Below are 14331 nucleotides of genomic sequence, written 5' to 3'. Positions count from 1 at the left end.
GTATCGCCGACGATCACGTGGCGTAGGCTATTAAAAGGCTGCGGCTCGACGATTCAAATCATAACCGCACTAGACATCGAAGTGTCAAGCCGCTGTCACACCTTGACGTTTAAGCCAGCGTATGAAAAATTTGCCGAATACGCTGGCACACGTCGAATACGTTATGGGTAAGTTTTGTATACGTTAAGAGCACGCTGAAGCACGGTGGCATACGTCGTAGTACGCCGAGTACGTCGACAAATTTTCAGCATGTTGAAAATCTTTCGCCGTATCCAGCGTATGACTCATACGTTCCGCATAAGCTGGCATAAGTTGTAGCCACGTTACGCGATCGTTGACACACATTACTTGTAAGTTACTCATAAGTCGAAACACGTCGAGGTAATGTTTAGCGTACCCGAAACTTAATTTTTAACCTATGAGTAACGTGCTTTGAACCTATGTGTAACATATCTCCAACGCACATTGTCGTATTTGATTGACGTCTTCCGGACGACCACAGAACTTACTGAACGTGTTTCTAACTTACAGCGACCGTATAATGGCGTATTGGCAGCGTTTAGGGGAATTGGTATATAAAAATGGGGTTCATAGGAGGAACCCGTCAGTGTTCCAGACTCCATGTTTTTTATTTATTTATTTTCTTTGGTATGACGGTGATGTTGACACTTCGATTTCTAGTGCGGTTATGATTTAAATTGTTGAGCAGCAGCCTATTAATTATATTATATGATATTATAACCGCACTAGAAATCGAAGTGTTAACATCACCGTCATACCGAAGAAAAAATAAAAATGAAAAAAAAACAGGGAGTCTGGAACACTGACGCAAACCATTACCTTGACGTGTTTCGACTTATGAGTAACTTACAAGTAACGTGTATGGACGTGTGTCAATGATCGCGTAACGTGCCAACAACACGTTACTCATAGGTTAGAAATAAGTTTCGAGTACGCTAAACATTACCTCGACGTGTTTTGACTTGTGAGCAACTGACAAGTAACGTGTGTCGACGTGTGTCAACGATCGCGTAACGTGCCTACAACTTATGCCAGTGTATGCGGAACGTGTGAGTCATACGCTGGATAGGGGGAAAAATTTCAAGCATGGAAAATTTGTCCAACAGCTCGGCATACTACAACGTATGCCAGCGTACTATGACGTATGCCAGCGTGCTCTTAACGTATACAAAACTTACCCATACGTATTCGACGTGTGCCAGCGTTTTAGACAAATTTTTCATACGTCGGCATACGCTGGCGAAATCGTCAAGGTGTGACAGGGCCTTATGGAAATGTCCTTTTGGTGAAAATCACATGGGACATCAAGTGAGCAGATCTCCCCACCCCCTCACAAATCCAATCCCACAAGTGCAACCCCACGCCACCCAGTGCATCCCTGTTCAAATCACCTCTCCCAAAGTCCAGCACCACCCCACCTCCTCCCAAGATCCAACCGCACCCAATCTCTCCCCAAACTCAAAACCCAGCCCACCCACCAAATCCAGCCCTGTCAAAACCCCTTCCCACACACCTCACACACTCCAATCCAAACCCCAACCCACTCACAAATCCAATACCACCACCCACCTCACCCTGACCTTCAAGTCCAAACCCACCCTACCCCACTCCTCCCCCAATGCCAAATCCACCCCACCTGTCTATCCAAGTACACCCCTTCACAAACTCCAAACCCACCCCTACTCTCCCTCCCCCAACTCCAAACTCACCCCACTCTCCCTCCCCCAACTCCAAACTCACCCCACTCTCCCTCCCCCAACTCCAAGCTCACCCCACTCTCCCTCCCAACTCCAAGCTCACCCCACTCTCCCTCCACCAATCCAAGCTCACCCCACTCTCCCTCCCCCAACTCTGCTCGCCCCACTCTCCCAACTCCAAGCCTCGCCCCACTCTCCCCTCCCCCAACTCCAAGCTCGCCCCACTCTCCCTCCCCAACTCCAAGCTCGCCCCACTCTCCAACTCCAAGCTCGCCCCACTCTCCCTCCCCCAACTCCAAGCTCGCCCCACTCTCCCTCCCCCAACTCCAAGCTCCCCCCACTCTCCCTCCCCCCACCCCAAGCTCGCCCCACTCTCCCTCCCCCAACTCCAAGCTCGCCCCACTCTCCCTCCCCCCAACCCAAGCCGCCCCACTCTCAACTCCAAGCTCACTCCCCTCCCTACTCTCGCCCCACTCTCCCTCCCCCAACTCCAAGCTCGCCCCACTCTCCCACCCCCAACTCCAAGCTCGCACTCTCCGTCCCCCAGCTTCAAGCTCGCCCTCTCTCCCAACTCCAACTCCAAGCTGCGCCCCAAGCTCACCCCACTCTCCCTCCCCAACTCCAAGCTCGCCCCACTCTCAACTCCAAGCTCGCCCCACTCTCCCTCCCCCAACTCCAAGCTCGCCCCACTCTCCCTCCCCCAACTCCAAGCTCGCCCCACTCAACTCCAAGCTCGGCTCACTCTCCCACTCCCAACTCCAAGCTCGCCACTCAAGCTCGCCCCACTCCCCCAACTCCAAGCTCGCCCCACTCTCCCTCCCCCAACTCCAAGCTCGCCCCACTCTCCCTCCCCCAACTCCAAGCTCGCCCCACTCTCCCTCCCCCAACTCCAAGCTTCCCTCCCCCAACTCCAAGCGCGCCCCTTCCACTCTCCCTCCCCCAACTCCAAGCTCGCCCCCACTCTCCACTCCCCCAACTCCAAGCAGCTCGCCCCTCTCTCTCATTCCTCCCCCAACTCCAAGTTCACCCCTCTCTCATTCTCCCAACTCCAAGCTCACGCCCTCTCTCCCAACTCCAACTCCAAGCTGGCCGCCCTCCCCCAGCTTCCAGCTAGCCCCTCCCCCAACTCCAAGCTCGCCCCCCTCTCCCTCCCCCAACTCCAAGCTCACCCCACTCTCCCTCCGCCCAACTCCAAGCTCGCCCCACTCTCCCTCCCCAACTCCAAGCTCGCCCCACTCTCCCTCCCCTAACTCCAAGCTCGCCCCACTCTCCCTCCCCCAACTCCAAGCTCGCCCCACTCTCCCTCCCCCCAACTCCAAGCTCGCCCCACTCTCCTCCCCCAACTCCAAGCTCGCCCCACTCCTCCCTCCCCCAACTCCAAGCTCGCCCCTCTCTCCCTCCCCAAACTCCAAGCTCGCCCCACTCTCCCTCCCCCAACTCCAAGCTCGCCCCACTCTCCCTCCCCCAACTCCAAGCTCGCCCCACTCTCCCTCCCCCCAACTCCAAGCTCGCCCCACTCTCCCTCCCCCAACTCCCAAGCTGCGCCCCACTCTCCCTCCCCCAACTCCCAGCTCGCCCCACTCTCCCTCCCCCCAACTCCAAGCTCGCCCCACTCTCCCTCCCCCAACTCCAAGCTCGCCCCTCTCTCATTCCCCCAACTCCAAGTTCACCCCTCTCTCATTCTCCCAACTCCAAGCTCACCCCCTCTCTCCCAACTCCAACTCCAAGGCCTCGCCCCTCTCTCCCTCCCCCAACTCCAAGCTCGCCCCACTCTCCCTCCCCCAACTCCAAGCTCGCCCCACTCTCCCTCCCCCAACTCCAAGCTCGCCCCACTCTCCCTCCCCCAACTCCAGCCCGCCCCACTCTCCCTCCCCCAACTCCAAGCCTCGCCCCACTCTCCCTCCCCCAACTCCAAGCTCGCTCCCCACTCTCCCTCCCCCAACTCCAAGCTCGCCCCACTCTCCCTCCCCCAACTCCAAGCCCCACTCTCCCTCCCCCAACTGCAAGCTCGCCCCACTCTCCCTCCCCCAACTCCAAGCTTCGCCCCACTCTCTCTCCCTCCCCAAACTTGAAGCTCGCCCCGTCGGAACAATCATCATTCCCCCAACTCCAAGCTCGCCCCTCTCTCCGTCCCCCAACTCCAAGCTCGCAGGTACAACAGATCATTTGATCTCATCTGATCCCCCAACTCATCAAGCTCGCCCACTTCAGGTCCCACACCACGATCAACTGTCATCATCTTTGATCACCTGGTATGAATGTCATCATTTGAACTCCAAGCCTCGCCCCTCTGTCATCATTCCTGACTCCAAGCTCGCCCTCTGATCCCAGACATCCCCCCAACAGATCCAAGCTCGCCCCACTCTCCCTCCCCCAAATATCAACCTGCATCGCCCCACTCATCACACGATCCCCAGGTATCAACTTTTTGATCCAAGCTCGCCCCACTCTCATCCCCGATCCAACATCCAAGCTCGCCGGAACAGGTACTCATCCTCACAACTCCAAGCATCGCCACGATCAGACAATTTATCATCTGATCCAAGCTCAAGGCCCCACTCTCCCTTTATCCCCCAACTCCAAGCTCGCCCCACTCACGATCCCTCCCCCAACTCATCAAGCAATCGAACAATCATCATCGATCTGATCCATGAATAAATATCCTCATCTGATCGAACAGGCATCATCATCACGATCCAATTTATCATCTTTTGCCCTGAACACTCTCCCTCCCCCCAACTCCAAGCATCGCCCCACTCTGGTATCTCCCCCAACTCCAAGGCTGTTGGCCCCACTCTCCCTCTGACTCCAAGCTCGCCCACTCCCCTCCCCCAACTCCAAGCTCGCCGCACTCTCCTCCCCCAAGCTCCAAGCCCGCCCCACCCTCCCTCCCCCACCTCCAAGCTCGCCCCACTCTCCCTCCCCCAACTGCAAGCTCGCCCCACTCTCCCTCCCCCAACTCCAAGCTCGCCCCACTCTCCCTCCCCCAACTGCAAGCTCGCCCCACTCTCCCTCCCCCAACCTGCAAGCTTCAGCCCCACTCTCCCTCCCCCAACTGCAAGCTCGCCCCACTCTCCCTCCCCCAACTCCAAGCTCGCCCCACTCTCCCTCCCCCAACTCCAAGCTCGCCCCACTCTCCCTCCCCCAACTCCAAGCTCGCCCCACTCTCCCTCCCCCAACTCCAAGCTCGCCCCACTCTCCCTCCCCCAACTCCAAGCTCGCCCCACTCTCCCTCCCCCCAACTCCAAGCTGCGCCCCACTCTCCCTCCCCCAACTCCAAGCTCGCCCCACTCTCCCTCTCCAACTCCAAGCTCGCCCCACTCTCCCTCCCCCAACTCCAAGCTCGCCCCACTGTCCCTCCCCCAACTCCAAGCTAAGCCCCACTCTCCCTCCCCAACTCCAAGCTCGCCCCACTCTCCCTCCCCCAACTCCAAGCTCGCCCACTCTCCCTCCCCCAACTCCAAGCTCGCCTAGGCCACTCTCCCTCCCCCAACTCCAAGCCTCGCCCCACTCTCCCACCCCAACTCCAAGCTCGCCCCACTCTCCTCCCCTCCCCAGCTTCAAGCTCGCCCCTCTCTCATTCCCAACTCCAACTCCAAGCCTACCCCTCTCTCCCTCCCCCCCCAACTCCAAGCTCACGCCCACTCTCCCTCGCCCCAACTCAAGCTTTCGCCCCACTCTCCCTCCCCCAACTCCAAGCTCGCCCACTCTCCCTCCCCAACTCCAAGCTCGCCCCACTCTCCCTCCCCCAACTCCAAGCTAAGCCCCCACTCTCCCTCCCCCAACTCCAAGCTCGCCAAGCCCACACTCTCCCTCCCCCAACGTTGTCATCCAAGCTCGGCTCACTATCATCCTCTGATCCCCCAACTCCAAGCTCTTTGCCCCATCGGAACAATTTCCCTCATCCCCAATTGTGGTACGAAATCCAAGCTGATCGCCCCACTCTCCCTCCAACATCCAAGCTCGCCCCACTCTCCCTCCCCCAACTCCAAGCTCGCCCCACTCCAGACAATCCCTCCCAACTCTGGGTGTTTGTCAAGCCCCGCCCCAGACCTATCCCCTCAATCACTGATCCAGCCCGCTCGCCCCACTCTGCCTCATCCCACATTCTTGAACAGGTTTGCATCATCTCGCCCCAGTTATAGTGATATCTCCTCCCCATCTTGGATTGTTTATCATCTGATCGGAACAATCATCATTCCCCCAGGTGGTACTCCAAGTTCACCCCTCATCTCATTTATCAACTCCAAGCCTCAAATTTATCATCTCTTTGATCCAGACTCCAACTCCCAAGCTCGCCCCTCTCTCCCTCCCCCAACTCCAAGCTCCCGCCCCACTCTCCCTCTGAACTCCAAGATCGACGTTTACCCTTATCCCTCCCTCCCCCAAACAATTTATCATCAAGCTCGATCGAACAATATCCACTCGAACAATTTATCATCATCGCTTGATCAAGTTCACCCCTCTCTCATTCCCCCAACAAATTTTATCATCATTGATCGCCCTCTCTGATCTCCAACTCCAACTCCAAGCTCGCCCCTCTCTCCTCCCCCAACTCCAAGCTCGCCCCACTCTCATCTCCCAACTGCAAGCTCGCCCCACTCTCCCTTTATCATCTGATCCAACTCCAAGCTCCTCCGCCTCCACTCTCCCGCCCCCCCCAACTGCAAGCTCGCCCACTCTCCCTCCCCAACCCAAGCTCGCCCCACTCTCCCTCTGACTCCAGGCTCCAAGCTCGCCCCACTCTCCCTCCCCCAGCTCCAAGCTCGCCCCCACTCTCCCTCCCCCAACTCCAAGCTCGCCCCACTCTCCCTCCCCCAACTCCAAGCTACTTCTCTCCCTCCCCCAACTCCAAGCTCGCCCCACTCTCCCTCCCCCAACTCCAAGCTCTCGCCCCACTCTCCCTCCCCCAACTCCAAGCTCGCCCCACTCTCCCTCCCCCCAACTCCAAGCTCGCCCCACTCTCCCTCCCCCAACTCCAAGCTCGCCCCACTCTCCCTCCCCCAAACTCCAAACCGCCCCACTCTCCCTCCCCCAACTCCAAGCTCGCCCCACTCTCCCTCCCCCAACTCCAAGCTCGCCCCACTCTCCCTCCCCAACTCCAAGCTCAGCTCGCCTCGCCTCTCCCTCCCCCAACTCCAAGCTCGCCCCACTCTCCCTTCCCCCAACTCCAAGCTCGCCCCACTCTCCCTCCCCCAACTCCAAGCTCGCCCCACTCTCCCCTCCCCCAACTCCAAGCCTTCCGCCCCACTCTCCCTCCCCCCAACTCCAAGCTCGCCCCACTCTCCCTCCCCCAACTCCAAGCTGCCCCCACTCTCCCTCCCCCAACTCCAAGCCGCCCCACTCTCCCTCCCCCAACTCCAAGCCTCGCCCCACTCTCCCTCAACTCCAAGCTCGCCCCACTCTCCCTCCCCCAACTCCAAGCTCGCCCCACTCTCCCTCCCCCAACTCCAAGCTCGCCCCACTCTCCCTCCCCCAACTCCAAGCTCGCCCCACTCTCCCTCCCCCCAACTCCAAGCTAGCCCCACTCTCCCTCCCCCAACTCCAAGCTCGCCCCCATTCTCCCTCCCCCAACTCCAAGCTCGCCCCACTCTCCTCCCCAACCCCAAGCTCGCCCCACTCTCCCCTCCCCCAACTCCAAGCTCGCCCCACTCTCCCTCCCCAGGAACAACTCCAAGCTCGCCCCGGGACAATTTTATCATCACGATCTTTAGTTGTTATCCCCCAACTCATCAAGCTCGCCCCAGACAATTTTATCCCTCCCCAACTCGAGACAATTTATGTCATCGCCCCACTCTCCCTCCCCCAACTCCAACTGCTCGCCCCACTCATCCCTCCCCCAGACGGTCATCACTGATCACTCTCCCTCCCCAAACATCATCATCTGATCCCCCCCACTCTCCCATCATCACTGATCAAGGGTCGCCCCACTCATCCCTCCCCCCAACTCCAAGCTCGCCCCACTCTCCCTCCCCCAACTCCAAGCTCGACATCATCATCACTGATCCCTCCCCCCAACTCCAAGCTCGCCCCACAGGTAAAATATCCCTCCCCCAACTCCAAGCTCGCCCCACTCATCCCTCACGATCAGGATAGGCTCAATTTTATCATCCCCACTCTCCCTCCGGAACTCCAAGCGATCGCCCCACTCTCCCTCCCCAGATTTTACCCCGAAGCATCGCCCCACATCTGATCAGACAGGTATCATGTCTTTGATCCAGACCTCCGCCCCACTCTCCCTTCCCCCGGAACTCCAAATTTGGCCCCACTCATCACGATCCCCCAGACTCCAAGCACGCGCCCATCACTCTCCCTCCCCCCAACTCCAAGCCTCGCCCCACTCTCCCTTTGATCCCCCAACATCCAAGCTCGCCCCAAATTGTCTCCCTCCCCCAACTCCAAGCATCGCCCCACTCTCCATCGGTCCGACCAATTTATCTCCAAGCTCGCCCCACTCCTCATCCCCCCAACTCCAAGCTCGCCCCACTCATCCGTCCCCCAGCTTCAAGCTTTATCGCCCCTCTGATCCCAACTCCAATCTCCAAGCTCACCCCTCTCTCCCTCCTCCTGACCTCAACTCCAAGCTCATCCCACTCTCCCTCGCCCAACTCCAAGCTCGCCCCACTCTCCATCCCCAACTTTTACATCAAGCTCGCCCCACTCTCTGAACAACTCCAAGCTCGCCCCGGGTGGTACTCTCCCTCCCCAACTCCAAGCTCGCCCCCACTCTCCCTCCCCCAACTCCAAGCTCGCCCACTTTATCATCTGATCCCGGAACAATTTATCATCTCCAAGCTCGCCCTGAACCTCTCATTCCCTTGATCCCAGACAAATTTTATCCTGTATCGTCGCCCACTCATCCTCTCATAACATCATGGGTCAGATCATCTGCCTGCAGACCCCCAGATCATCTCCCCTAACTCCAAGCTCGCCCACTCTCCCTCCCCCAACTCCAAGCTCGCCCCACATCATCGTTTTTGATCCTTCCTCCCCCTAACTCCAAGTCGCTGCGCCCCATCATTTGACCAAGACAAACTAAACTCCATCCCCCACTTTCCCTCCCTCACCTCCAATTGATCATCGCCCCACGATCTTATCTTCCCCTGATCGAACCTTTTATCATCATCTGACCGAACAATTTTACATCATCACAATCCCAGGTGTTTACTATGCTGTCGAACAGGCATTTATATCATCACGATCCCAGATGGTTTATTCTACATTCCCCCAACTCCAAGTTCGCCCTCTTTCTCATTCCCCCAACTCCAAGCTAGCGCCTCTCCCAACTCCAACTCCAAGCTCGCCCCCTCTCTCCCTCCCCCAACTCAAACAGCCCCTCTCTCCCTCCCCCCAACTCCAAGCTCGCCCCACTCTCCTCCCCCCAACTCCAAGCTCGTCGCCCCACTCTCCCTCCCCCAACTCCAAGCTCGCCCCACTCTCCCTCCCCCAACTCCAAGCTCGCCCCACTCTCCTCCCCCAACTCCAAGCCCGCCCCACTCTCCCTCCCCCAACCTCAAGCTTCCTCCGCCCCACTCTCCCTCCCCCAACTCCAAGCTCGCCCCACTCTCCCTCCCCCAACTCCAAGCCCGCCCCCACTCTCCCACCCCCAACTCCAAGCTCGGCTCACTCTCCCACCCCCAACTCCAAGCTCGCCCCACTCTCCCACCCCCAACTCCAAGGGCCGCCCCCTCTCTCCCTCCCCAAACTCCAAGCTCGCCCCTCTCATTCCCCCAACTCCAAGTTCAATTCCCCTCTCTCATTCCCCCCAACTCCAAGCTCACCCACTCTCTCATTCCCCCCCAGCTTCAAGCTCGCCCCTCTCTCCCAACTCCAACTCCAAGCTCACCCCTCTCCCTCCCCCAACTCCAAGCTCACCCCACACTCCCTCCCCCAGCTCCAAGCTCGCCCCCCACTCTCCCTCCCCCAACTGCAAGCTCGCCCCACTCTCCCTCCCCCAACTCCAAGCTCGCCCCACTCTCCCACCCCCAACTCCAAGCTCGCCCCACTCTCCCTCCCCCAACTCCAAGCTCGCCCCTCTCTCATTCCCCCAACTCCAAGTTCGCCCCTCTCTCATTCCCCCAACTCCAAGCTCGCCCCTCTCTCCCAACTCCAACTCCAAGCTCACCCCTCTCTCCCTGCCCCCCCCAACTCCAAGCTCACCCCACTCTCCCTCGCCCAACTCCAAGCTCACCCCACTCTCGCTCCCCAACTCCAAGCTCGGCTCACTCTCCCACCCCCAACTCCAAGCTCGCCCCCACTCTCCCACCCCCAACTCCAAGCTCGCCCCTCACTCCCTCCCCCAACTCCAAGGTCACCCCTCTCTCATTCCCCCAACTCCAAGTTCACCTCTCTCATTCCCCCAACTCCAAGCTCACCCCTCTCTCCCAACTCCAACTCCAAGCTCACCCCTCTCCCTCCCCCAACTCCAAGCTCACCCCACACTCCCTCCCCCCAGCTCCAAGCTCACCCCACTCTCCTCCCCCAACTCCAAGCTCACCCCACTCTCCCTCCCCCAACTCCAAGCTCACCCCACTCTCCCTCCCCCAACTCCAAGCTCACCCCACTCTCCCACTCCCCCAACTCCAAGCTCACCCACTCTCCCTCCCCCAACTCCAAGCTCACCCTTACTCTCCCTCCCCCAACTCCAAGCTCACCCCACTCTCCCTCCCCCAACTCCAAGCTCACCCCACTCTCCCTCCCCCAACTCCCAAGCTCACCCCACTCTCCCTCCCCCAACTCCAAGCTCCACCCCCACTCTCCCTCCCCAACTCCAAGCTCACCCCACTCTCCCTCCCCCAACTCCAAGCTCACCCCACTCTCCCTCCCCCAACTCCAAGCTCACCCCACTCTCCCTCCCCCAACTCCAAGCTCACCCCACTCTCCCTCCCCTCTCTAACTCCAAGCTCACCCCACTCTCCCTCCCCCAACTCCAAGCTCACCCCACTCTCCCTCCCCCAACTCCAAGCTCACCCCACTCTCCCTCCACCAAATCCAAGCTCACCCCACTCTCCCTCCCCCAACTCCAAGCTCACCCCACTCTCCCTCCCCCAACTCCAAGCTCACCCCACTCTCCCTCCCCCAACTCCAAGCTCACCCCACTCTCCCTCCCCCAACTCCAAGCTCACCCCACTCTCCCTCCCCCAACTCCAAGCTCACCCCACTCTCCCTCCCCAACTCCAAGCTCCCCCCACTCTCCCTCCACCAACTCCAACCTCACCCCACTCTCCCTCCCCCAACTCCAAGCTCGCCCCACTCTCCCTCCCCCAACTCCAAGCTCACCCCACTCTCCCTCCCCCAACTCCAAGCTCACCCCACTCTCCCTCCCCCAACTCCAAGCTCACCCCTCTCTCCCTCCCCCAACTCCAAGCTCACCCCACTCTCCCTCCCCCAACTCCAAGCTCACCCCTCTCTCCCTCCCCCAACTCCAAGCTCACCCCACTCTCCCTTCCCCAACTCCAAGCTCACCCCTCTCTGCCTCCCCCAACCTCAAGCTCTCTCTCAAGCTCTCTCTCAAGCTCTCTCTCAATCTCCCTCTCAATCTCCCACTGCGACCGGTACCGGCTAAATATACACAACTGTGGGCACTGTTTCTGGTACAGAGTAAATACACACAATGGGTGCGTTGCGACCGGTGTCGGCTAAATTCACCCAACAGGCGCTGCGACCGTACCGGCCTGGTATACACAGCAGGGAATGTGACCGGTACTGGCTAAATACACCCAACGTGGTGCTGTGCCCCTGTACCGGCTAAATACACCCAATGTGCTGTGCCCGGTACCGGCCTGGTATACACAACAGGGAATGTGACCGGTACCGGCTTAATACACCCTATATGGTGCTGCGCCCTGTATCGGCTAAATACACCCTATGTGATGCTGTGACCGGTACCGGCAAAGTATACACAACCGGGTATGCGACCGGTACCGGCTAAATACACCCAACGTGGTGCTGGGCCCGGTACCGGCTAAATATATATATAGATATATATATATATATAAATATCCACACTGTCTGATCCCTCCAAAACTGTGGACACTGTTGGCTGGCACCATGGATGAGAAAAAAAAATAAACCCAAACATTAAAACGTTCTCCCAGTTCAGCACAACAAAGGATAAGTGAGGTGTGTTGTGTCAGGTAATGTTAAAAACCCACGGAGAACACTGTATACAGAATTCTGTCCATCCTTCAAGCAGATCCGCCTGTGTATCCCAGGCAACCAAGACCTACCCTCGTCGCGGCTATCCACGGCCTTCCAGCGCGAATCCCGGGTCACGGACACCTCTTTAGTCCGCCGTGGACCTCGTTGATGGACATCCTGGAGGTCCTTTCGCACAAAAGGATCGGTCATTTTGATGCTCTCCGAGGAGGTTCCCAAACACCAGGAAACTTCCTGGAAGGAAACTACAAACGTCTTGAGTTTAGTCTGTGAGTTTGCAAACACCAACACAATGTGGATGAGTGATGAAACTGACAAGTCCTGATGTAAAAATCGCTCAATGACGCGTCACGTGATTGTGACAACTGAAAACTCAGTTTTTAACAGAATTTATGAGTCAACACTGTTTTTTCATCCCGTTCCACGACATCCTGAAAAGCCTTTCAAAATGATCTCTTCCTGTTGGTTCCCTAACTGTTTGTAAACAGTGTAATATATTTTTGATAAGGGGTTGGTTGTTCTGTTCGAGCTTTGATTTGGATCTCAACAGAGTTCACGGTTGTCGTCTTGGGGAGGGGGGAAGAGAAAAAAAAAAAACCCTGATGTTTCTGTCTGCAATAACATTGCCTATGCTGACATATACCGGACGAAATATCGAAAGCTGTATCATTTCAATTGAGTGCAAATCCAGCCGTGATTACGTTATTTATGTGTTTATAAAAACAAACACGTAATGGAAATCTGTGTTTATAATCACTTTGCTTTTCCTTAATTTGTCCTTTCACGTTTAACATCTAATTCCATTATTTGACGCCCCGTGTCCACGAACTCGTTCATGATGAACCTTCGCGTCTCTGGGCGAACGAATGAGGTGCTCGATATATTATATAATTAAACAAACGAAATAAATAAACCTCAAAGGACGCGTCCATGTTCACCAAGTGGCCGCCAACATGTAATTTATCAACCAAATCTATCAAAAATTTTTTTTTTTTTTTTTTAAAGACCACCATTATTACATGAGCTCATGCTTCATTAACTGTCACCAAACGATTTTAGGAGCATGCCCTCCCTCTGTAACATAACGGATTCGAGTCTCAAATTTGGAGATGAAAAGCACAACACTATGTCACGAAGCACGGGACAAGCCCAGGCTCTGGCCCAGGGTAGTGTATGCGGGGAATCGGGTACATTGAAATTCCAAGATGGGTGTGGCCTACAGGTGTACAAGAGAATGTTGTCAAAATGTATGGAGTTCTTACAAAATTGTGACACTTCAGTTGAATGCAGGAAATTGAAAGGGATGGCAAAATAATATAAAATAGACTCGGTGCCATTGTGGTTAGGGTGTCTGCTCTGAGGGTGGGAGGTCGACGGTTTGATTTTTTTTTTTTTTTGTGCATACAAATTTGGTGACACCAACAGCAGGGTTGAGGTACAAACTAGAGGGAGACTCGGAGAAAGAAGGGATGTTGGGAAGAATGTGGGGTAGGGGAGGACACATGGGGTAGACAAGATGCATATAGGAGCAAACTCTCAGGAAGGAAAAACTGGTATTTTGGAAAGAGGTGGGCTTGAGGAGGGGTAATGGTGGGAGGAACGATGATGGTTTTGGATGTGAGATAATCTGAGATGGTGGTGAACAGAGCAAGGATAAACCTCAGGGGATCCCATTCTTTCACCACTCATCTTTTGCCCCCTTTTTGACCTTCTTTTTCCTCCTTCACAAAACTCCAACACTTGTCCTGTCACTTTATTAAAGCTCTGCTTATCTCCACACCTTACACCACTCATTCCTCCAACCTCACTGTGATGTGCCGTCCACATGGAGCTCCTGCATCTCTTCCCTCCACCTCCCCAGCTCCACCGGTGCACTGTAGCCCCGTCTCCCCACAAGAATGTTCCGACGCATAACCCCTATAAACCTCTCATGCTCCCCCAACAACTGTCCCCCATCCTTCATATTCAGCTCTTATTCCTCCCCCTCCCATAACAGTATGGACCTCTGACATTTTGAGAACTTCATTCACAAACATCACAGATATCTCCGCAACTCATGACAATCTGCCTTTTTTTTTTCTCCTCGTCCTCCTATGTCAAGAGGTCCATCCCCCATTGTCAATGTTCTGCACTCACCCCTCAACTCTGGTTGCACATTCCTCCGCATAACCATCATATGTTCGTTTTTGTGTTGTATTGCTCACGGAACGATGACGACTCCATATACACCTCACTTTCTGCTAACAAATACCAACTCATAACTATCTATCCCAACTCTTTATTCCTTCCTAATTTGTGGACATTTCAGCTGCCACCATGCCAGTTGGCTGGGAGTTGACACCGCAGCGAAGGCCTTCAGAAATTTTACGGATCAGACCCAATCCTCGAACTTTCTAACTTGGATCTCCACTCATGATATTGTCCTCCTCAGACAACGTTGTTGTAGAAATAAAAA

At 56.3% G+C, this 14331-nt stretch overlaps 1 protein-coding gene across 3 annotated transcripts in view; it reads right to left on the bottom strand.

The window, feature by feature from the left end:
- Positions 1-12353, bottom strand: part of TMEM128 (transmembrane protein 128) — a 69743-nt gene extending 57390 nt beyond the window's left edge. Inside the window, exon 1 of one of the 3 annotated variants that reach the window (XM_085871503.1) lies at positions 11948-12353. In XM_085871503.1, the coding sequence (XP_085727629.1) occupies positions 11948-12068 (121 nt within the window). In that variant the 5' untranslated portion in view covers positions 12069-12353. The remainder of the gene's footprint in view (positions 1-11947) is intronic. The other 2 variants (XM_085871507.1, XM_085871506.1) reach the window with 2 other exon arrangements.
- Positions 12354-14331: the final 1978 nt, after the last annotated feature.

Source organism: Eptatretus burgeri, chromosome 2, assembly GCF_056783735.1.
Source record: "Eptatretus burgeri isolate ZD-2024b chromosome 2, Ebu_testis_v1, whole genome shotgun sequence".
In the NCBI taxonomy this organism is placed as follows: domain Eukaryota; kingdom Metazoa; phylum Chordata; class Myxini; order Myxiniformes; family Myxinidae; genus Eptatretus; species Eptatretus burgeri.
Note: the sequence above shows the minus strand (reverse complement) of the source record. Positions and strands in the feature narration are given on the sequence as shown.